The sequence below is a fragment of the Lotus japonicus genome, chromosome 1, assembly GCF_012489685.1.
Source record: "Lotus japonicus ecotype B-129 chromosome 1, LjGifu_v1.2".
Taxonomy (NCBI): Eukaryota; Viridiplantae; Streptophyta; class Magnoliopsida; order Fabales; family Fabaceae; genus Lotus; species Lotus japonicus.
Genome location: NC_080041.1, coordinates 110,817,504 through 110,840,501, shown reverse-complemented (window position 1 = coordinate 110,840,501; position 22,998 = coordinate 110,817,504). Strand labels below are relative to the sequence as shown.

Here is a 22,998-nt window from a genome sequence, read left to right as displayed (position 1 = left end):
TTATTTCTCTCCATTCCCTTTCCATCTAATGTCTACAAATCACTTTCCAAGAATGAAAGTTAAACCCTGAATCCCAACTCTATTCACCTTCTCATTTATCTCCTAACCAATGACTATGAGAACCTCCTCATTCCCTTCATCTTATTCATCACTGCAGTTCACTCATCTCTGGCTGATATCGCCGGCATATAAAGCGTTGAAGGTACGGTAATCACTTCGTGCTCTTTCAACACATTTTTCCGTGCAGCTGATTTTCATTTTCTGCTCGTTTTGTTTGCATTTTGTTTCTAGGGTTGTGTTTAAGCTTGGATCATATTCGCAGACATCGTTTTTATGAATGCTAAGCTGTATTAGTAGGTTAGGTTATGCGTTATGCTGTTTGCCTTAAATAATTTGGTGTAGAAGTATGGAAGTTTTTTTAAATTGCAGAGAAGAACTATGATTCTTGATTTCCTTCAATATTTTTTTAATGAACAAATGAATTGCATTGCTCATCGATGCTTTGTGTGCGTAGAAATACAAATGATTGCGCTTCCGCCATTGTTACTAACCTTGTTTTTATTTCCATGATCTGCTCCAGAGATGAGACTCCGTTTATATGGGCATATCTACCGAGTCGCTTTTATATGTGAGGGCCAAGTCGATTCCATGGTCAATGCTTGTACATGTGAGTATTAATTACCTTTCATATAGATCATCTGTTAAAGTTGGTGTTTCATACTCAGGAGGAGGTTTTAACTTTTTAAAAGATAAAAAGACTGAACCATGGGTTTAATAGTAAGTCCAGGATGCAATTATGAACTGAAAGTAGGTAAATGATAACTGGGTTTAGACCCCGTTTGAATACCAGCTTATTAGAGCAAATTGGAGCATATCTACTAAAAAAAGCACTAAATAAGCTCCAATAAGTGTTTTTTTATTTGCATCCAAACGGCGTTACAAAAAAGCTTCGTATGTGAAGATGGAATGGTGGGAGATGCATTATTTACATTGCAAGAGATGAAAATTTGAACTACTAAACATTCTTTGAATTACAAGACAGCATTTGGTCCCCCATCCGACCTCAAGAACTAGTTGATAATTAGTGTCCAAGGGCAATTTACACATGTAGCATACTTTTTTTTTTCTTCCCTGGTGATGATTGTTACCTTTAAGATCATGATGGATGTATCGTGTGTGTAAAGATAGTGATTAACATTTAAGGAAAATTTTTGACTTTCAAAACTTATCTTTTGTTAAAAGCTTGAACCCTGTAGTTATAATGTTTCTTTAATCTTTATGACTGTTCTCCCATTGCTGCATTTGTTTTTGGGTTTTGCTAAAGTTTCAACAATAGTCAGGCCTTATCTTTAATCTCTTCCGCCCCCTTCGTTGCAGTTTTTGATGCACTTAATGCATCTGGAAAGTGGAAAGTGCTAATTTTAACAAAACCTTCACTTTCCACTCATCTAATTTGGAGATTACTCGGCCCTTTAGGTCGAATTTGGAGATTACTCAGCCATCTAGGGCGAATTCGGAGGTTTACTTGGCCCTCTAGGGCTAATTTGCTTCATATGTCTTGAATTTGTTGCTTTCTTTCTAAGTTAACCAAATGGCTTGAGAGTTAAATCTAACTCCAGAGATGTACTATGCTACATCAGCCGGAAGCTTCTAACAATAGTGAAATGACCTTACATTAGCTAAAAATAAAATGTGCATTGTTAACCAGTAATATTTTAGATAGCATTAAGTGCACAACACAGATAGCTAGGGATCCTAAAAAACAGAATGGAACTTAACTTAAACATTTAACTTGAGCATTCCCAATTCCAACCACATTGATAAGCAAGATAACTAGGTATCCTAAAAAACATAATGGAAAAATAATCCTATACACAGAACACACACTGGAAGGATTCAGAAAAGTTTGGTAAACAAAGGAACAATACTAAGATGCCAGTGATAGCAACACAACCAATGCAAAAAGAAATAGATAATTTTAGCTTAATGAAATTACAGTATTAAACTTCATTGAATATCAGGAAAGGTCCTAGATTTTCTAAAATTATAAGAAAACTAGAGTATTGACTCATAGAAGAGCCAACTGAGCTTTTCTCCATGAGCAAATTCTCTGGAGAATGTCTACACGGTTCAGTTGGAGATATAGCGGAAGACCGGATACAACATCTTCGCTCTTGGATGCTTCACTGTTGTCATTAAGAGGAAACCGAAACCCCTCAAGAAAGACATCAATTCCTGCCAGGTGCTGAGCCCATATACAAGGACATGAAGCTCTGAAAATCGAACGTCATAGACTCATAGCGTCTCCAACAAAGAGTTTGGCTGACTGCATCACCTTTCACATAGAAAGGAATGGCACATGAAAAACGAGTTGGAGACAGTATTAAAGATGAGGATAGCTAAATGAAGAACATGTCAATAACAAGAAGACTGCTAACCTGGTGTGGAAGCTCGAGTCCTGTATCATTGGGGAATAATTTGCATAAGATTTCATTGTCAGGACCATAGTTAGGTCCTTCTATTCCAACCCATACAACATTCAACTTCACGAAGTACTAAAACCTTAGCGCTAGCTTTTTACATAACAAAAACCTATCTAATAAAACGTAATATAACATCCTGAACTCCTGCCAAAATCCATAGCGAATCCTTTCCTTCATTGGAACCCGTTTAGCTAGTTATGGTTTTGATGGATCAGATTAGCAACAATCATATTCTACTGCCATAAATGCCTATATACTGGAAGAAACTGGCAAGGCTATCTTCATAAAATTTCTGACATGCCTCAATCGCATAGATAAAGAAGAAAAATGCTATTTAAACTACTTCTAAAATTACACTGTTTTGCAATTTGTACGCAAATGCTGAATCTTTTGATCCCCTTCCAACCTAAGGGATTTCTAAAGTTCAGTTTAAGGCCTCATTCTCATATGTATAATGTAGCTTTTGTATGTTCATTAGAAATAGCTAATATAAGCAATGAGTTGCCTATAGATGGGAATAATGGGATGATTTTGAACTTTATACCTATATAGAAAGAAATAAAAGTATAATTGATGAAAAAGGAAATAAAAAATGTATGATTTTAATGTATTTACTGGCGATTTAATTCGAAGGGAGGGCCTGACACTCGCAATTCTATCCTCATCTGAGTTTTACCTCATGCACTTCGGGCAGTCGTCCGTAGCATTCACAAGGAGGATGAACTTCTTTTCTAGGAGAAGAAGCAATGACGGTATTCGAGGAATAAACATGGGCTAACTCTGTGCCAACAGTCGCAATAAGACAGAGGATGCAAGCGTTATTCGGAATGATTCCGCGTAAAGCGTTTGTAGTGGTCTAGGTAGCGCAATTGCTAGAGCATGGGAGAATGAAGAGTAATGATTTCAACTATTCACTATTTCATGAAGCTCGATCTTTCCCCCGCATGAACCTTACAACCAAGAGAAACCATGAACCAAAATAGAAGAGTTTCCCCCACCAATGAGTAAGCCTTAGGCAAGCTCATAAGCCAGAATTGAGGCTTCTCGTTTTTTAGATGGAATAAAGGGGGTTTTCTAGTTAGAGAGTAATGTGTTGGGGCTAATGTAGGATTCTCTCAAGGGCTTACTGGATTAGTTAAATACCTAATGCATTCTCCAACCGAAAAAGTCATTTTTGGAGGATAAATTATGCGGTTTTGGCAACCATTCCAGTAGCTAATCCTACCCAGAACGTAGCACCTCAGACCACTCAACCTCAGGGCTCAAATAACTGTGTTCGACTTGAAGAGGATGATTATGGACTTCATTCAAGAAAAGAAATTAACATTTTTTCAAGATTCTGTACAAAAAAAACTTAAATAGAGGGACAAGACATATATTGTGTATATAAGATTCATTTTTATTCTAAAAGTTTCCAACAAAAGATTTTTAATTCAATTTTTTTTCCTACTCGAACTAATCCAACTACTTGGCTTTTTTTAATTTAAAGTGATTGGTGTTATTTAGGTTAAAAATAATAGATGAATTGAGTCTAAAAAAAATAAGAGTTGTACCTGTATGGAATTCTTTTACAGAAATATGATCTCTATCCCCTTTATCCATTCTCCTATTCTACCTTGGGCTATGAATTTCTCTATCAATTCCATTACCTTTTTTTGGTGTTCAAAATCAATTCCATTACCTTATCCTTACTCATGAGGTTCCAACATTTGATCCTTAATCAATTGGTAGGGGTCATCCGCTCAAGAGCGTTTTTTCTCTTATTGCATGTGTAAGAAAATTAGCCAAATTACCAGTCAATAAAGTAGAGGGAGAGAAGGAAAAAGTGCAAAGGATTAAGGCCCAGTTTGGAAGAGCTTATTTGAGCTTATCTGACAGCATAAGCTCTTATGCCAGTGTTTGGGAGAGCTTATGCAAACAGCTTATGGTATGCCATAAGCTATTTTCAGCTTATTTTCATAAGCTACTCATGATAGCTTATGAAAAACAGCTTATGCTTATACACAGCTTATTTTTAATTTATTTCAATAAATTTTTTAAAATAGCTTATGAATAAGCGCTTATGTCATAAGCGCTTATAACCATAAACGCTTAATTAAGCTGTTTATCCAAACGGGGCCTAATAAGTTGGAGGGGAAAGGAATGGTTGACACATTGACTGCCATCAAGAAAAATAGAACCCAACATTCAGGCCAACATTATCTTCGTCTAATTTTCACACATTTTCTCTTTTAATCACTCATCTATTTGCGTCTCTTCATCTATAATATTTCTCATTTCTATTTCTTCTATTCCCACCTTGTGGTGTTGATGAAGTTTTAACCTTTTGAAGAAAAAAAATTGTATCACACAAGTTTATTTTATTTTATTTTATTGTTCAGTTCCGGTCTATATTTAAATCTAATTTAAAGCGGTTTGGGTTTAATAAATTTTTCAACTTTCATCTTAATTTTATTTTTGAGATGTCAGTATATAAATCTCAAAATATTTAATACATATTAAAATATAAGTTATAGTGTGCCATATTTTATTCGTAAGTCATATGTCATATATAGCATAACTAATATGAATTTTTTTCATATCATTGCTATCAGAAAGAATCAATACACTTTTATAATTTTATTTCTGTTTTAATTTAATTAAATGATTAGACATTTACTATCAGAAAAATTGTATTTTTTTTCATGCAGATTGTCTCTGATTCAAATGTTCAATAAAAGTTAATTGTACTTCCCCATTGTCGTTAAAAGTCATAAAAAAATAGTGCTAGTCTGCCTCTTCGCCAACTCAAAATCTCAAATAACGTTGGAGTTGCTTGTGTGAATAGTTTCCAATTGATCACACAAATAGAAAATGTCACATCACACACAGTGGCGTTTTTTGATTCTTAAGTCATGTGAAGCTCCTTTGTATCTTCATACTTCTTCAGGTTCTTTCGCTTAAACATGAAGCTATTCATGTTTTTCTTAGCATGGGCTTTTGCTCTTTTAGCTTCATCATTGGCTTCTGCTGCGACTGTGGAACAAATATTCAAAGTAATTAACTACTTCATTTGATTTCTTTTTGCTCAACTAGTTGCTGATTGCTATCTTATAATGTTGGGTTTGCTTCATTAAACAACCTAGTGTGTATATTTTATTTTGTCCATAAAACAGGTTACAAATAGGCAAGTTGATTAGACTGGTAGTTAGTGGTTAAAAATAGGCAACCTAGTGTGTATATTTTATTTCCAAATTAGTTTCAGTTTGTTATTCTCGTAGTGCCTAGTAGTTTAGTTTCTGTTTGAGGAAAGAGTTAATAGGTTGTATATAAAGAACTCATCCCAACCTTTGTACCTTACCTTGTTCATTTTTCATTCAATACAAGTTGATTACAGATTCGCCGACACCATATCCTTACACCATTGAAAAAGCGCAAGATTCTTCTTGCCCCCTTTACATCCATCCCAATGAAAATCCATCCATGGTTCTAGTTTCAACTGTCTTATTGAAGAGTAACTACCATAGCTGGTCGAAGTCAATGAAGATGAGTCTCCTCACAAAAAATAAGCTGGGATTCGTGGAAGAAAGTGTAGCAGAACCAGCAGAATAAACTACTGACTTATCTTTGTGAGAAGATGAGTCTCCTCACAAAGAATAAGCATCCTTCTTTTGGTATACTTTCTCTTTTAAGTCAGTAGTTTTCCTTCATTACTTGGAATAGGGGTCATGTTTGTGATGTATGTCACTTTACCAAGCAAAAGAAACTATCTTTTCCTTCTGGTGTTACTCAATCTAATGAAAATTTTGAGTTGATCCATGTGGATTTTTTGGGTCTTGCATCCATTTCTTCTTTACATGGTCATAGGTATTTCGTTACTGTTGTTGATCATTGTTGAAGGTATACTTGGCTGCTTTTGCTTAAAACTAACTCAGATGTCCAGTCCCTTTTGCAAAATTTGTCTTATGATTGAATTTGGCACTCATGTTAAGACCATTAGATCAGACATTGGACTTAGTTTTTCCTCACTCAGTTTTTTGTTAAGGCTTAATAGATCAAAAGTCATGTGTTGAGACTTGGGACACCTCAACAAAATGCCATAGTTGAAAGAAAGCATCTCACATTCTAAATGTCACTAGAGCCTTACTTTTTTAAGCTCATCTCCCTAAATCCTTTTTGTCATATGTTGTTAGCCATGCTGTGTTTCTCATTAATAGACTCCCCCTACACCCTTTTTTGCCAACAAAACTCCATATGAGCTTTTATATCAAAAACCACCTTAATTTAGTTACCTTAGGTCCTTTGGTTCCCTATCCACACTTCTAAGAAACATAACCAAATTTGATCAAGGGCAAGAAAATACATCATCATTGGTTTTACACCTGGCACAAAAGGTGACCTATTGTTAGGGAAATTCTGATTTCACGACATGTGCTCTTCTATGAGCATCCATTTCCTTTCCATTGTCTCACACATAACTTCGACTGTGACAATTCCTGTTCTCTTCCTTTACCTACATCTTTGGGCACTGACCTAACATATTTTACTGTGCCAAATCACCAAGCCACAAATCCAATCTCTCTACCTGCTGTTTCACCACATACCTCAGACTCCTTCATTGTCTAATCCCACTGTAAGACATTCTATCTGTCCTAAAAGATTGCCCTCTTACAATATTATCAGCATACCATTCCATCCACAACTGCATCATATTCCTCTACTGGCACAAAATCCACAGGTATAAAGCATCTTTTATCCTCTGTGATTTCTTATCATTCATTGTTGGTTAGACTGGTAGTTAGTTAAGTTGTTTCCAAATTAGTTTCAGTTTGTTATTCGGTTAGTGACTAGTAGTTTAGTTTCTGTTTAAGGAAAGAGTTAATAGGTTGTATTTAAAGGACTCATCCTCAACCTTTGTACCTTACCTTGTTCATTTTTCATTCAATAAAGGTTATTACGGATTCAATAGTCCAGTTGCCGCCGTGGCCTTTAGTGTAACACAAGTACAACTAACTTCACAATTTGCGTTGCACTTGATTGTTTGTGCTTACCTGTAATTTTCCTCATCAAATATGCATCTAAAACAAACATATATGTTTTTAGTTTCTACCTAAAATGTTCATTTGTTTGACTGTATGTTCATCTTGTATTGCAGGTTCAAAACAGGACTATCAAACGCTTGTGCAATGAGCGAGTAATTGTCACAGTTAATGGTCTTTTCCCTGGACCAACGATAAATGTCCACGAAGGTGACACTGTGATTGTCCATGTATTCAACGAGGCACCCTACAATATCACTATTCACTGGTAAATACATCCTTATATCTTCTAAGAATTTGATAAAATAGCATGAAGTGATCTTTTGTCAACATATTCTTCACGTTCCCATTTCAAATTCAAATTCAACACTTTATACCCATGAGTGAGCATCACTTCCTTTATTTGAGAGATTATTGGTGATTTTTTTTTTTCTTTTGAAAGACTTGAGTGTGATGATATCTTCCGGGGTTAATTTAGTTACTTTTGAATGATTAATACGGTGAATCATGTAGATTTTAGGTAATCAACTTGAATGTTTTACTCTATAAATCATTACTAGTGAAATTGTCCTGTTTCTGTTTGAAATGCCCTGAATCTTTGTTTCCCTTAAATTAATGTCTCATGGTTTATGAAATTTTGAACTACATGTGTAGGCATGGAGTGTTTCAGCTCTTTAGTGGTTGGGCAGATGGTCCTGAATATGTAACTCAGTGCCCAATTAGTTCAGGAAATAATTATACATATAAATTCAAGGTGCAAAACCAAGAAGGAACATTATGGTGGCACGCTCATGCATCTGTTTTACGAGCCACAGTTCATGGTGCTTTCATCATTCACCCTCGTTCTGGTCAATTTCCATTTCCCAAACCCTACAAGCAAATTCCTATTATATTAGGTATTAGTTTCTTTTATGACACATTTCCTCTTAACTATATATAGTGAGCCTTCTTTATCTATGAAGTAAGTCTTGCTCTAGCAATCTCCAAAATATAATTAAAAAATCTGTAATTACTTCAAAGTGTTATAATATTTTAACAAGTAAATATTTTATTCAAATGCAGGTGATTGGTATAATGCTGGTGTTGAGGATATGGAGAAAGCTCTCGCCGCTGGGGGTCGTCCTGAGTTATCTAGTTCCTTCACAATCAATGGATTGCCTGGAGATATCTTCAGTTGTTCTCAAAAAGGTATATTATATATCCTTTAATAGTAGTGTTTAATATGGTTTTACATTGCGGTAGCAATTGCGGTTACAGTTGTGATTGCAATTCTTAAAGTTGTAGAAATTTCTAGATAAGTTCAGCTGATGCCGCTGCAATTGTAGTTGTGTTGCAGTGAAGAGAACTTGGAAAACATGTATATTTTAGTCACAATTGAGGTTGTCGACTGCAATTCAAAATAGTTGTGCTTAGCCTTCTCAATTGTCAAGTGTTAATGCATTTTATATTTGACATAATGGGTTTTGAAGTACCCACAACTGTAATTGACCGCAGTTGCAGCCATATAAACCGCATCTGAACGCAATTCCCTAATGCAGCCGCAACTGCGTCCACAACTTCAATTTAAAACCCTGCATTTAGTATACCAATTGAATCTAATGCAAACATGTGAAATCATTTACCTTGTTCACATTTTAAACAATTTAACTCTTTCAAACTACAGGACAGAATTCAGAGACATTCAAGATGAAGGTGAAGCAAGGAAAAACCTACATGCTACGAATGGTCAACGCTGTACTCGAACTGCATCTATTCGTCACACTAGCTAATCACAATTTCACAGTTGTTGCTGTGGATGCTACATACACTGACCCTTATGTGACCGATGTCATTGTTATTGCCCCTGGCCAAACCCTTGATGCTTTATTCACCGCAAACCAACCCATTGGTTCATATTACATGGTTGCATCTCCTTATAAATCTGGTGGTAAAATGTTTGATAATATCACATCTCGTGGTATAGTCGTTTATGATCATCAATATGCACAATACTCATCGTCACATCTTGTGATGCCATCCCTACCATCATTGAACCCTATGATGCCATTCCTACCACCCTTCAATGACACTCCAACAGCTCACAAATTCTATAGCAACATAACTAGTTTAGTAGGGGCCCCGCATTGGGTTCCAGTCCCACTTGAGGTGGATGAGCACATGTTCATTACCGTTGGATTAAACCTACAAAGGTGTGATCCAGCGACCGTCACCAATGACACGTGTAAGGGTCCAATGAATCATACTTTATCTCCTAGCATGAACAATGAGTCATTTGTGCTCCCTAAGGGGAGAGGGTACTCAATGTTGGAAGCGTTTTTTGAAAATATGAGTGGAGTGTATACTACAGATTTCCCTAGCAAGCCTCCAGTTATGTTTGACTTCACAAATCCTGACATTAGATTTGATTTGAATCTTATATTTGCCCCAAAATCAACAAAGGTAAAGAAGCTCAAGTTCAATTCAACGGTGGAGATTGTGTTTCAAAATACAGCTTTTATTCATACGGATAACCATGCCATGCATCTTCATGGGTTTAACTTCCATGTTTTGGCTCAAGGGTTTGGGAATTTCGACCCCACCAGTGACGAAGCCAAGTTTAACTTGGTGAACCCTCAAATACGCAACACAATTGGTGTGCCTGTGGGAGGATGGGCTGTCATCAGATTCCAAGCAAACAATCCAGGTATTAAATTTCTTGTTTATTTCATGTCAAGTCATCAATTCAAAAATAGCACCACCCCTTTTATACAACCTATCCGTTCGCACTCCATCCGCACTTACACCAAGGTTGAGAAAGAAAGAAATGAGAGATATGACAAGTAAATGATAGAGAAAGAAGATATAGAAAAAGAAAGTGAGTGAAAATGAGATGGAATAGAAAGTCGTGTGAATGAATGAATGAATAAAAACTCTTTTATATACCATTTCACAACATCTCATAATTGTTGATGTAGTTAAATTAATTAGGGGAAATTATATCGTTAGCCATATTAAAAGTTGGCTCATCCATGCACCATATTTGTACTACTAACATGGTAAAAGCATGTTTATAATATGCTCCTTATATGATAAAATGAATTTGTAGATAAATGAACATTTTTTTGTCAACGGTATACAAAAGCATTAGTTTGACCTTAATTAAAAAAGTGATGTGAATCAAGTTAGAAAAGGTAAGTACTTAAATACTATTCAGATACAAATGCTGTTACTCCATCAAAATAACATATGGTACAGATTTAATTGCTTGAAGTTTTGACCAACGACGTGGGCTTCTGATCCTTTTTGTTTTTTGTTTTTGAACAGATCCTTTTTTAAACAAACAGAAACACTAATTAATTTATTAATTAATGGAGAAAGTAAAATCCTTTTTGGTGAATGTTGAAACTTTTTCTATGTCATAAGAAGCAAGATTTCCGATATAGATAATAGTCATATCATCTTGTTGAGGATAACACCCTCTAACACCTTGGTTAATTTTGCAGGGGTATGGTTTGTGCATTGCCATGTGGAACATCATACTCACCGGGGATTTAATATGGCTTTTGAGGTTGAGAATGGACCAACTTTGTCAACTTCACTCACTCCACCCCCAGCTGATCTGCCAAAATGTTAACCAGGTTTGAAACTGGAGAAACACCCAGTATCAAAAATCAGCACCAACTCTGCCCCGTTTTACATGTTTTCTTGAAATTTAAGCTCTTCTTGTCTTTGAATATTTGAAGCATTGTAAAATCTCTTCAAATTATAAAAAATGATAGGGTTGTATTTCTTACACAAAAATGGTTATATATATTATATTTGTCTTTACTATAGTAATATCATAAATTCATATTGAACTTTCAGTTTTCTATAGACTAGAACTAGTTCACATCCTCGTTTTTTGGAGACGGTTTGCTTACACTCAAAATGAAAAGAGAAAATTGATTAAAGAAATTCTTATAAATTGGGGCACATTATGCCATGTCAAGATCATTTTAAGCTGCTCTGGTGCACAAGTAGGAGTTTTTCCTGTAATTGTTGGCTTCACATTAGAACATTTGGTGGTTGTTGGGCTCTGTTAAATCTAAGATCAACATCATTTAGCTCTACACTTTCACATGGTACACCACTACTGCAAACAAGAACCACCCCTTTCTGAGTTGCTGAAGTTCCCTTAACATTCTTGAAGGAAACCTTGCTTATCTTTATATTATATGGACTCTGAGTCATTCAAAGCAACCAATAGATGGACAAAAATTAGTCATTTAAATTAATTTAGTTTATACACAATTTGATCATTAAATTTAAAACATCAAATTTAGTAATGTTAAAATAATAATATATAGGGTTATTGGGTTAATGGTTGAATTAGTCTCTGAGTTTGTAAGCGAGTTTGATTTTAGTTTCTCTGAGGAAAAATGACGATTAGTGGCGGTCAAAAACCGCCAGTAATTGTAAAAATGACCGCCACTAAACGTAATTTATCCTCGGGTGGTCTAAAAATCAAACTCGCTTACAAACTCAGGGACTAATTCGACCATTAACCTTATATATTATTATTTTAACAATTACTAAATTTGATGTTTTGAAATAGTTTTGAATGAAATATTTATAAAATTTAAACATTTCTTGATGAGAAAGCATTCTTTTATTTTTTATTTTATTTAAATATTTAGGGAATATTTCATTAGCATCTTTTAGATGATGTTAAAAGAGGTAAAGATTTTTTTATTTTTTTTGAAATGGAGGTGAAGAAATTATAATTCATTCACAAAAGGTGCTAAAATTATAATTCATTCACATTTCCACATCATTTCCCCTTTTACTTTTTTATTTATCTTTTTCTTCTTCTTTCATTCATATCACCCATCACAATTTCTCTTTTTCTCAATTTACTTCCTTAACTTTCTTTTCTTTTCACTCAATTTCCACTTAAATAGGAGTGTGAGTGAAGGTGTGGTGGAGTGTAAATTTTATTGAAGATGCTGAAGAATCCCTCGTGGCACAACCATTGAAATCCTCGATTGATCACAGTCACAAAAAGGAAAATGATATGAAGAAGATAAGTGGGACCATGAGTATCACAAATCATTACTGACCTTACAATATCTCATTCCTTCAGTGCCTTACAACACAATCCATGCAACTCACCACTGAAAAGATAGACAAAAATATCTAACAAAAAATTAAAACTTTTGCAACAACCATGGTTGCAATGGCAGCAGCAACAGCATCTTCCCAGTTGATTTTCTCAAAGCCTTGTTTCTCCTCACGCCTCTGCCCCTTCCAACTCTGTGTCTTTGACACCAAAACAGTTATTTCAAATAGCAGCAGGAGAAAGCATGTGGGTGGCTCTGGTGTTAGATGCATGGCTGTGGGGGAAGCAAAAGCAACCACTGAGACAAAGAAGAGAAGTGGATATGAGCTTCAAACTCTAACTAGCTGGTTGCTGAAGCAGGAGCAAGCAGGGGTTATTGATGCTGAGCTCACTATTGTTCTGTCTAGCATTTCCATGGCATGCAAACAGATTGCTTCTTTGGTGCAGAGAGCTAGCATTTCCAATCTCACTGGGATTCAAGGAGCTGTGAATATTCAAGGGGAAGATCAGAAAAAACTTGATGTTGTCTCCAATGAGGTCAGTGTCACAAGATTCTATTGGTCTTTTCTAGAGTTATATTATGTGCCTCTTTGGATCGGCGTAGTCTAAAATTGTGTTGTAAAATTCAGTTGTAAAATCTCACAGTCGATTATATTTTCAACGCAGAAGTAGTCTCTCTAACTTCTACCAGAAATGATTTCGAATCTGAAATCAATTATGCAAAATGACTCTCAAACATGAGCATTTTCATCCATAATTGATTTTACTCTACCAGAATCGGTTCAAGAGTTTCGCTAAGGGAAACCAAACACAGTCTATATCTGCTTCTATTCAATGAGTAATTTTGATTTTGCCCATGTTAAAAAAAAAACAAGTATCCTAATGAAAGGATTAGACAAAAAGGAGTTGTATTGTTTGTCTTTGTCAACCTTTATTATCAAAATTGTAGCTTCATGAATGCAAAGGCTTGTTTAGGTAGCTATCATTAACACATTGCATTGAATAGGTGTTCTCAAACTGCTTGAGGTCAAGTGGAAGAACAGGAATAATAGCATCAGAGGAAGAGGATGTGCCAGTTGCAGTTGAAGAGAGTTATTCTGGGAACTACATTGTAGTATTTGACCCACTTGATGGGTCATCCAATATTGATGCTGCAGTATCAACTGGGTCCATTTTTGGGATTTACAGCCCCAATGATGAGTGTCTTGCGGATGTTGGTGATGACCCCACAGTAAGTTTGGGAATTAATATGTTTTGAAATTTAAAATAAGTTGATTCAATTCACTTCATTTAATCAAGAAATAACAGATGCATAACTACAATTAAGGATCTTGAAACTTCCGATTAAATTTCCAAAGGTAAGGATAATAAGGTTCTGTTATAAGAAAATTGAAAAGGTATTCTATTTTCTTTTTTTATATGATTGATTATCTTGTTATAAAAATTCCACTAATAATAATAAGGTTAAAACGTAAGTAACTAGGAATCAAGTGGATTACATCTTACTTCTGTTAATTAAATTAAAACATATTCTCAAATTGTAATTGAATCACTATAAAATGTTAAAATATGGTAGTTAGAAGAAACAGAGAAAGCTAACAAGGGTAAGCTCAAATTTTAAGATCAACATTGTCAACATAAAGATTATAGATTCATTTCTTACTAGTGATCTTTAGCCTCATTTGAGACATGTAGCATATAACCTTGACCTTGGAATGAGCATCCTCCATCTCCCCCAAAACTTTCTCTCATCATGAAAGGAAGATATAAGTATAAAGAAACAACTAAGAAAATGGATACATTGTTGATGGGTTAGTTTCAGCACTTAATGTACATGTTAATTTGCAGCTTGACACAGAAGAACAAAGGTGCATTGTGAATGTGTGCCAACCAGGAAGCAACCTTCTTGCAGCTGGTTACTGCATGTACTCTAGCTCAGTAATCTTTGTTCTCACAGTTGGAAAAGGAGTGTTTGTATTCTCATTAGACCCCATGTATGGCGAGTTCGTTTTGACTCAAGAAAATCTCCAGATACCAAAAGCAGGGAAAATCTATTCTTTCAATGAAGGGAATTATCTGTTGTGGGATGATAAGTTAAAGAAATACATTGATAATCTCAAGGAGCCAGGTCCTAGTGGGAAGCCTTATTCTGCAAGGTACATTGGTAGTTTGGTAGGAGACTTCCACAGGACAATTCTATATGGTGGGATTTATGGGTACCCTAGGGACAAGAAAAGCAAGAATGGGAAGCTTAGGCTTTTGTATGAATGTGCTCCTATGAGCTTCATTGTAGAACAGGCTGGTGGAAAAGGTTCAGATGGACATCAGAGAATACTTGACATTCAACCAACAGAAGTAAGAGCCTATCTGATTCCCTTTTCAGTTTCCTGAATTTAAAAACTATCTTCACTGATGTTATGCCTCTTAAAGCTTTAAAATTTCATGACCAATGTTTTAATGTCTCATTCATATTTTCTTTTCATGGGCAGATTCATCAACGTGTTCCTCTCTACATTGGAAGCGTAGAGGAGGTGGAGAAAGTGGAAAAGTTCCTGGCTTAAATGAAATGTAAATGCAAGGAAAGCTAATTTGTTTATCAAGTTTATGGTCAATGGAACTTTTTACAGTCAAGCGGTTTTAAGAATTCATTTTTTGTTTTTTTCTCCTATATTTTGTGCAAAGAAAAAGATAAAAAAAGCAAAAATCATTCCAAGGGTTCTCTTATTTCTACAGCACATATTACCAAGCCTTCATTGCGTCTAGTATTGATGTATCAAATGAGATGTAATGCCTCCGTAAATTTCCTTACTCTTCTGTTGCTAAGCTGATTTAAAATCACTAAGCTGATTTAAAATCACATATGCCTGAAAGGTTGAGTAGTTTAGATGCCTCATGCCTCTCAATGGAAGACAACATTGCGAGAAGAAATAGAAACCTTAAACAAAAACAAGACTTGCAACCTGTTGAATTTCATACAGGTTAAACGGCTGTCAGGAAGCAGGTTTGCAAAATCAAATTGGATGGCAATCATAATGTGCAACAATAACGTGGAAGACTGGTGGTCAAAGAATATACTTAGAAAGAATGTATTGACTTCAACAAGATATTCTCTCCAACTATCAAACTTGACACTAATAGGGTAGTCCTTGCACGTGATATTTGATTCCGTCATTATTAGCCTCAAATACAACAAACCACTACCATGCCAGTGTACATACTACAAGAAATTTGTAAATTAATGACTTAATACATCAGAAGGCCCCTGAAATTGTAAAGGGAATCAATTCCAGGGCCTGAAAAATTTTCGCATCAAATTGGGTCCCTAAGAATTTTTTTTTAATTCAATTAATGACAAAGGGTGTCAGACGGTGATGTGGCTTCAATTTTAGCCTACTCAGCTTTTCCACGTGGCATTTTAAATTTTTTTAATTGAAAAATTCAAAAACTTTATTTTTTAATTCCACCTCATATATTAAAACCTAAATTAAAAAAACCCAGAAATTTCCTCTTCTTCATCATTTGCAATTCCAAAAAATCATCTCTGTCATCCATTATATTTTTCCATCTTCAACCCCTAAACTTAAAAAACCCAGAAATTTGCTCTTCATCATTTCCATCTTCAATCTATAGCTTCTCCTCCTCCTCCTCCATCTCTTTCTTCACAGGAATAATCCCAAACTAAATACCTTCACCACTGGAACCACCACCGTGAACGTTGTGAGCAGGAAGAGCAACTTTGTGGGGTTTTTGTTCGTTGACCCCAAAATCTTCATTGAGAGGTGGGAGTTGCTGGTTGAAGTAGCGGCTGAAATTTTCAAGACTGTTGAAGGCAAGGTGGTTGCTTCAATTAACAGATCCGAACCCTTGTGCTCTGGTACGACACCATCAGATCTGTCACGCTTTCATTCCCTCGATGGTGGTTGTTGGTAGAACAAATGGATCTCGACGTTTCCTCTTCCAAGCTTCGATCTCACTCTCTCTTTGCAGAGGTGCTCTCTTGGAAAAAGAGGAAGGGAAGGAAGAGGTGGTGGCGCTGATGTGGGTAAGGTTTTGTGTTGGGGAAAGAGGAAGAGAAGAAATGGGTGGCGGCTGGAATGCTGGCTTGGTGGTTTAGCCGTTTAGGAAATTTATGGTTCACCAGATTAGGGATTATTAATTATTAGATTAGGTTTTATTTAGATTAGGGATTTTATTTAGGTTAGGTTCTTATTTAGATTAGGTTTTTTATTTTTTTTATTTATGCTTTAATATGAGTTGGAATTAAAAAATAAAGTTTTATAATTTTTCAATTTAAAAAAAATTAAAAATGCCATGTGGAATTGCTGAGTAGGATAAAATTGAAGTCTGGCAGCATTTGACCTTAATTGAATTAAAAAAAAATTCGTAGGGACCCAATTTGATGCGAAAATTTTTCAGGCCCTGGAATTGATTCCCTTTATAATTTCAGGGGCCTTCTGATGTATTAAGCCTAAATTAATAATATAATCGTCTCAATGTTGTCTGTAGATGAGACCCAAGAGGGTGACCAGCCGGCCCGCTAAGCTGAAGGACTACGTCGTTTAGGGTCGGGGCCTTAACATGGATGAATTGATTTTCACTTACACTTTGTTTGGTAGGATAGAGAGAGATAGAGAAGAGAGAGTAGAGAAGAGAGAAGTTGAGTAGAGAGAAATATGTGAGAAATAAAGTATATTTGTTGATTGTTTGGCATGATAGAGATGAAAGAGAGAGATGAGAGAAAGAATGGGGTGGATAATATAAAATAAAAAACTAAAAAATTTAATTTTTAGAAAAAGACTATGATGTCCAGCAAAAGAAAAAAAATTACAACTTTCAATAGCCTTGGAGAGAGAGAAGACAAGGACAAAATAGGAAACAAAAAAGTAAACATCATTCACATGCTATTTCTTCTCAAATTGGAGAGAGGAAAAAAAGGAGTGGGACCCACGTTAAAAAGTTATCTCTTCACTAGAGATGTAGCTACCAAACAAGGTTGGTTTGAGCATTTCTTCTCTATCTCTCTCTCCCCTATCTCTCTCTTGCCAAACTCTCTTCAAACAAACATTATTGTTTCGTTATTTCCTTTTGTATTTTCACTCTTTTAATTCAATCAAGAACCTAGAAGTTGGGGTGGGAATAGGCTGGACTCAGGTAGACTTTGCGTAAATAGGCATAGTCTATTTAAAAAAATTTAACGTATGAGTCTAGCCTGTCCTGTCAAAAGGCTTTTTTTTCTTGGTCCGATGGGTTTCTTGATTCAAAAGAGGGGCCCGAACAATTTTCTGAAGAATGAAGCACACACACGCCTTACCCTTTGCCTCGTACATCTCTCTTCTTCACTCTGTTTCCAAATTAAATTGATAGCTTAAATCAGGTCCTGCTTTTGAATTCTTGGATAATGCCTCTTGGTAAATTTGATGATGGTTAATTCTTGCTTGGGCAATTCAGTTTCGTAAGTTGAAATCAACTTAATGGTCTTGATAATTTTTCATCTTCCCTTTTCGCCTCAGGCAGAATACTATTATTCTTTATGATACACGTGATCAAAGACAATTCACTGAGAAGCCTTTCCATCACTGTGTCATGTGTCAACTGAAGTTGTTGTCCCGATTACCATTCACTGATGCAGGGTTGGCTTCTTGGTTGCAAAAGGTTAGGGCTTTGTGCATTTTATTTATGTTAATTACTGGGAGCGTAACACAGCTTTTTCTTTGTAGTCCTAGGACTTTTAGGCAACAGGCTTAAAAGCAGTTGATGTCCTTGATGTATTAACTTTGTGCAAATGTTTCGTCTATGTTTGTACCCTCTATGTTTCTCAAAAGTGTAACGAATGCTCTGTTGGACCTTGATTGGATAGAACCCTAGATACGCTATACTATAAAGAAAACAATAAAGATAAGAATAAAAAAAAGCTGAATATTCATTGATTCCATTAAGGTCCAGTACATCGTACATATAAAGGACAATCCTAAGAATGAGGGATGAGAGACAAGTGTCACCATCATGATGGCAGGAAGATACTAGAACCTGTACCGACTAACGAAAGAAAGAAATTCAAAAACAATTAAATAAAGTCTTCCAGCCTCTTGGGTTTGTTAACCTTCCTCTTGGGCCTCTCATTAGCAATTGGTTGTGGCCCAATAGTTGGGGAGCTATCAACTCCTTTCCCCTTAGGAAGAGCCTTGTCCGCAAGGCTAGTAGGGTTTGGGCTGAACCCGGCTGAGGTGGCGTGATCCGGAAGGGCTTGGGGACAGCTGGACTGCACTAAAGGAACACGCGTGACTGGAGCCTTGTCGGTGGTCAACGAGTCATCATGTGAAGTGTTTACAGGGGTAGGTACTTGTGATTGAACAGAGCACTGTTGAACCTCTGCATGTTGGGTATTTGCTGTGGGTAAATTTGAGCTCGGAGAATCGATAATGGCCCCAAGGTTTGAAGAAGCGGAGCCTAGAGTCGGCGTTTGTGTTGGACCTGCGAAAGGGTGGGCTTGGGAAAGGACGGGTGACGGGGCGATAACGGTAGAAGGAACATCAGCGAACAAGTCTGTGGCCAAGGGGGGAAGGGGTGCAAAGGAGGCTTGTGGGTCACCATGGAATCGTTTGAGGAGTGATGCATGGAACACGGGGTGCAATCTGGAGGTTGGAGGGAGGTCCAGTTCGTAGGCAACCTTGCCGATGCGGCGGAGCACCTTGAAGGGACCGTAGTAGCGTTTGGCCAGTTTGTTGTTGGAGCGGCGGGCCAAGCTTTACTGGCGGTAGGGTTGCAGGCAGAGCAATACCCAGGAGTCTACCTCAAAGGTAACTTCCTTACGCTTTTTGTCAGCTTGCATTTTCATCCGTTGTTGAGCTCTGGCCAAGTTGGCTTTGAGGGACTGGAGGATGACTGATCTGTGTTGTAGGGATTCGTCGAGGAGTGTAACAGATGAGCTGCCAGCAACATAGTCCAGTATGGAGGGGGGAAAGCGACCGTAAAGGGCCCGGAATGGTGTCATGCCAGTGGCCGAATGGAAGCTCGTGTTATACCAAAGCTCAGCCAAGTGGAGGTATTTGAACCAAGTGCGAGGTTGTTCCCCAGCAAAGCAACGTAGATATGTTTCAAGTCCCCGATTGACCACCTCCGTTTGGCCGTCGGTTTCAGGATGGTAAGCGGAGCTGAAGCGAAGCTTGGTGCCCATGACCCGGAATAAATCACGCCAGAAATGGCTAAGAAATAGCTTGTCGCGATCCGAAACAATGGAACGGGGCATACCATGAAGCCTACAGATTTCGACTGAAAAGCGAGCAGCAAGCGATTGGGCGGTGAAGTGTGAAGGGAGCCCCATAAAGTGGGCATACTTGCTCAGTCGGTCCACCACCACCCAAATTACTGAATGTCCGTGGGATTGGGGAAGGCCGGTGATGAAATCCATAGAGAGGTCTTCCCACACCTGAGCTGGACAGGGTAAAGGTTGGAGTAATCCCCCTTTTTTGGTTGGCAAATATTTGTTGTGTTGGCATTGAACGCAGGTGGTGATAAATTGTTTGGTGTCCTGTTTCAGCCCCGGCCAATTGAAGGAGGATGCAATGCGTGCCAGTGTTGGCTTGAGACCTGAATGGCCAGCTATGGGGGTGGAGTGGAACTCAGTGATGATGTTGTGGCGCAAATGGAGAGACTCGGGTACGAAAATGCTACCGCGGTAGAATAGCAGACCTTGATGAAATGTGAATTCAGATTGCGCGATTGAGTCCTGTACTAACTGCTCTCCTTCCTTGGTTGTGTAGTGGGTTTTGAGGTGATCGATGATAGACGGGACTTGAGAGGAGAACACTGCCAGAAGGGAGGGGTCCTGTGAGTGACAACGTGATAGAGCATCTGCGACTCTATTTTCGGGGCCAGGTTTGTAGTGAATTTCATAGTCAAACCCCAGTAATCGTGTGGCCCACTTCAGTTGTTCCGGAGTCTGGAAGGTCTGGGACATCAAATGTTTCAGGCTTTGCTGATCGGTGAAGATTTTGAATTTGTGACCAATAAGGTACTGACGCCATTTCTTCACTGCTTCAGTGACCGCGAACATTTCCCTTACATAAGTGGATTGTTGTTGCATGTGTAGGGAGAGCTTGCGGCTGAAGAAGGCTATGGGGTGGCGATCTTGGGATAGAACCGCACCAATTGCTAGCCCGGAAGCGTCGGTTTCGACCTCAAAAGGTTGCTGGAAATTGGGCATGGCAAGCACTGGAGCAGAAGTGATTAAGTCCTTCAACTTGGTAAATGCGGAAGCAGCTGAAGAATTCCATGCAAATTTCTCAGGCCTGTCATTCTTGTTGGTCTTGAGGAGTTCTGTAAGTGGGGCAGCGTGAGCAGCATAGTTCCGAATGAAACGGCGGTAAAACCCGGTCAAACCGAGGAAGCCGCGGAGGGTTGTGAGGTTGTGGGGAGGTGGCCAATCTAGGATAGCCTGGACCTTGGAGGGGTCGGGTCCAACTCCTTCGGCGGTGATGATGTGGCCGAGATAATTGACAGAGGTTACCCCAAAAATACACTTAGAGAGTTTGGCAAAGAATTTGTTAGATAACATAACAGATAAGACGGTGTCCAAATGATCTAAGTGTGTGGAGTAAGAGGGGCTGTAAACAAGGATATCGTCAAAAAATACCAGCACAAATTTCCGCAAGTATGGACGGAGGAGATCATTCATGGCGGCCTGAAATGTGGATGGGGCGTTTGTGAGGCCAAAGGGCATTACGAGGAATTCGTAGTGACCGTCGGCAGTGCGGAAGGCTGTTTTGTGTGTGTCCTCCGGGGCAACTCAAATTTGGTGGAAACCGGAGCGGAGATCCAGTTTGGAGAAGTATTTGGCTCCACCCAATTCGTCCAAGAGTTCGTCGATTGTGGGAATGGGAAATCGATCCTTGATGGTAAGGGAATTAAGGCTACGATAGTCCACGCAAAAACGCCATGTTCCGTCCTTTTTCTTGATGAGGAGGACCGGGGAAGAGAAGGGGCTAGTGCTGGGAACGACGATCCCCTCTTGGAGCATGTCGGTCAGTATTGTAGCCATGGCTTCTTTTTGTGAGTGTGGGTAGCGGTATGGACGAACGTTGACCGGAGGGGTGTTGGGTAAAAGGGTGATCCGGTGGTCGTGGGAACGGGGAGGGGGTAACTCGTGGGTGAGGGAAGGCTAGTATCGATGGGTAGTGATGAAGGAATGAAGGAAATAGTATGGAATTCAGCGATGGAGTCGGTGTGGCACAAGCGCAAGAACGTGTTGAAGGTGGCTGGCGTAGGTGGAAGGAGGGGGCGGCCGGTGAGGGTGCAGGGAGAACCATTGACCATAAAAGTAATTTGTGGGATACTGAAATCAGATTCGATTCTGCTAAGGGTAGCCAGCCACTCTAGTCCTAAGACCACATCAGCGCCGTGAACATCGAGTAGGTGGAACGGAACCTGAAAGGTGTGACCCTCGAGGATGACCTCTGTCCCAGGACAGAAACCGGAACAGACAGGTGGGCACCGTTTCCAACCATAACTGGGAAACTGGTGATGGGAATGGTGGGTAGGCCGAGGAAATTTGCCACGCGAGGAGGAACCACGTTGTGTGTGCTTCCTGTGTCCACGAGGATGTTCACCGGTTGCCCCATAACAAAACCTTGAAATCGAAGGGCCTTTAGAGAAGGCTTCCCGTCGACAGCTTGAGCGGAGAGGTGGAAGTGGAGGGATTCTTCGTGGATAGCCTCGGTGGCTGGGGAAGCAGAGTCGGAGGCGGCCGCAGTAAGTGGATCCTCCGGGGAGAGCACCTCATCTTGGTCATCGACTAGGAGGAGAAAGAGCTTGGGTTGACACTTGTGCCCAAAGGTGTATTTCTCATCACAGTTGAAACAGAGGCCAAGGGCGCGTCGTTCTTGCTGCTGCGCCTGTGATAGTCGTTTGATGGGTAAGGAAGGTGTTGGGGAAGGTTTGGGAGGTTGAGATGCGGGTGGTGCTGTTGGCCGGGGGTTGGTGGAAGAGTTCAGAGGGGATGGAGTAGGTGGAATGTGCTGGGTTGGTCGCGGGAAACGGGAGTTGAAAGGCTTAGGTTCCCGGATCTTGGCTTCAATCATTTTTGCCAGGCCAATGGCGTGGGACACAGAATAGGGTCGGAGGATAGCAAGCTCTTTCTGAATATCAGGGGCCAGCCCAGAAATGAAGCAATCCATCATCGTTTCTGGAGAGAGGCCTATAACCTGGTTCGATATGCGTTCGAACTTGGCCTGGAAATCAGCAACGGTGGAGGTCTGACGGAGCTTGAATAATTCTTGCTGGTGGTTCTCGTAAGCTGAAGGGCCAAAACGAACCGCAAGAGCCCTGGTGAAAGCTTCCCAGGTAGTGAGTTGGTAGTTATGGTACATCCATTTATACCAACTAAGAGCTTCGCCTTTCATATAAAAAGAAACTAACTCCAGTC

The 22,998-nt window shown here is 38.6% G+C and overlaps 2 protein-coding genes across 3 annotated transcripts; both read left to right on the top strand.

Moving 5' to 3' along the window:
* LOC130729219 (laccase-7) lies at positions 1-11,343 on the top strand. Of its 2 annotated transcripts, XM_057580884.1 has the most exons (8): positions 1-202; positions 581-667; positions 5,413-5,518; positions 7,618-7,769; positions 8,156-8,397; positions 8,564-8,689; positions 9,165-10,184; positions 10,984-11,343. In XM_057580884.1, coding segments are annotated over exons 2-8 (1,779 nt in total). In that variant the 5' UTR covers positions 1-202; positions 581-665; the 3' UTR covers positions 11,115-11,343. The 2 variants fall into 2 exon arrangements, with proteins under 2 accessions (XP_057436867.1, XP_057436868.1); XM_057580885.1 differs by lacking the exon at positions 5,413-5,518 and having other exon boundaries at positions 2-202.
* A 1,253-nt stretch (positions 11,344-12,596) lies between these two features.
* On the top strand, positions 12,597-15,372 carry LOC130729220 (fructose-1,6-bisphosphatase, chloroplastic). Its single transcript, XM_057580886.1, has 4 exons — positions 12,597-13,115; positions 13,585-13,809; positions 14,427-14,933; positions 15,068-15,372. Exons 1-4 carry the CDS (start codon positions 12,687-12,689, stop codon positions 15,137-15,139), a joined length of 1,233 nt encoding a protein of 410 aa, XP_057436869.1. The 5' UTR covers positions 12,597-12,686; the 3' UTR covers positions 15,140-15,372.
* The last annotated feature ends 7,626 nt before the right edge of the window (positions 15,373-22,998 follow it).

Bases quoted from the DNA above. Each gene is read 5' to 3' on its own strand.
- LOC130729219 (XM_057580884.1), top strand. The intron at 8,690-9,164 runs GTATATTATATA...TTCAAACTACAG, and splicing joins CTTCAGTTGTTCTCAAAAAG to GACAGAATTCAGAGACATTC. The intron at 10,185-10,983 runs GTATTAAATTTC...TTAATTTTGCAG, and splicing joins ATTCCAAGCAAACAATCCAG to GGGTATGGTTTGTGCATTGC.
- LOC130729220 (XM_057580886.1), top strand. From the start codon at position 12,687: ATGGTTGCAATGGCAGCAGCAACAGCATCTTCCCAGTTGATTTTCTCA. The intron at 13,810-14,426 runs GTAAGTTTGGGA...GTTAATTTGCAG, and splicing joins ATGTTGGTGATGACCCCACA to CTTGACACAGAAGAACAAAG. The intron at 14,934-15,067 runs GTAAGAGCCTAT...TTTCATGGGCAG, and splicing joins TTGACATTCAACCAACAGAA to ATTCATCAACGTGTTCCTCT.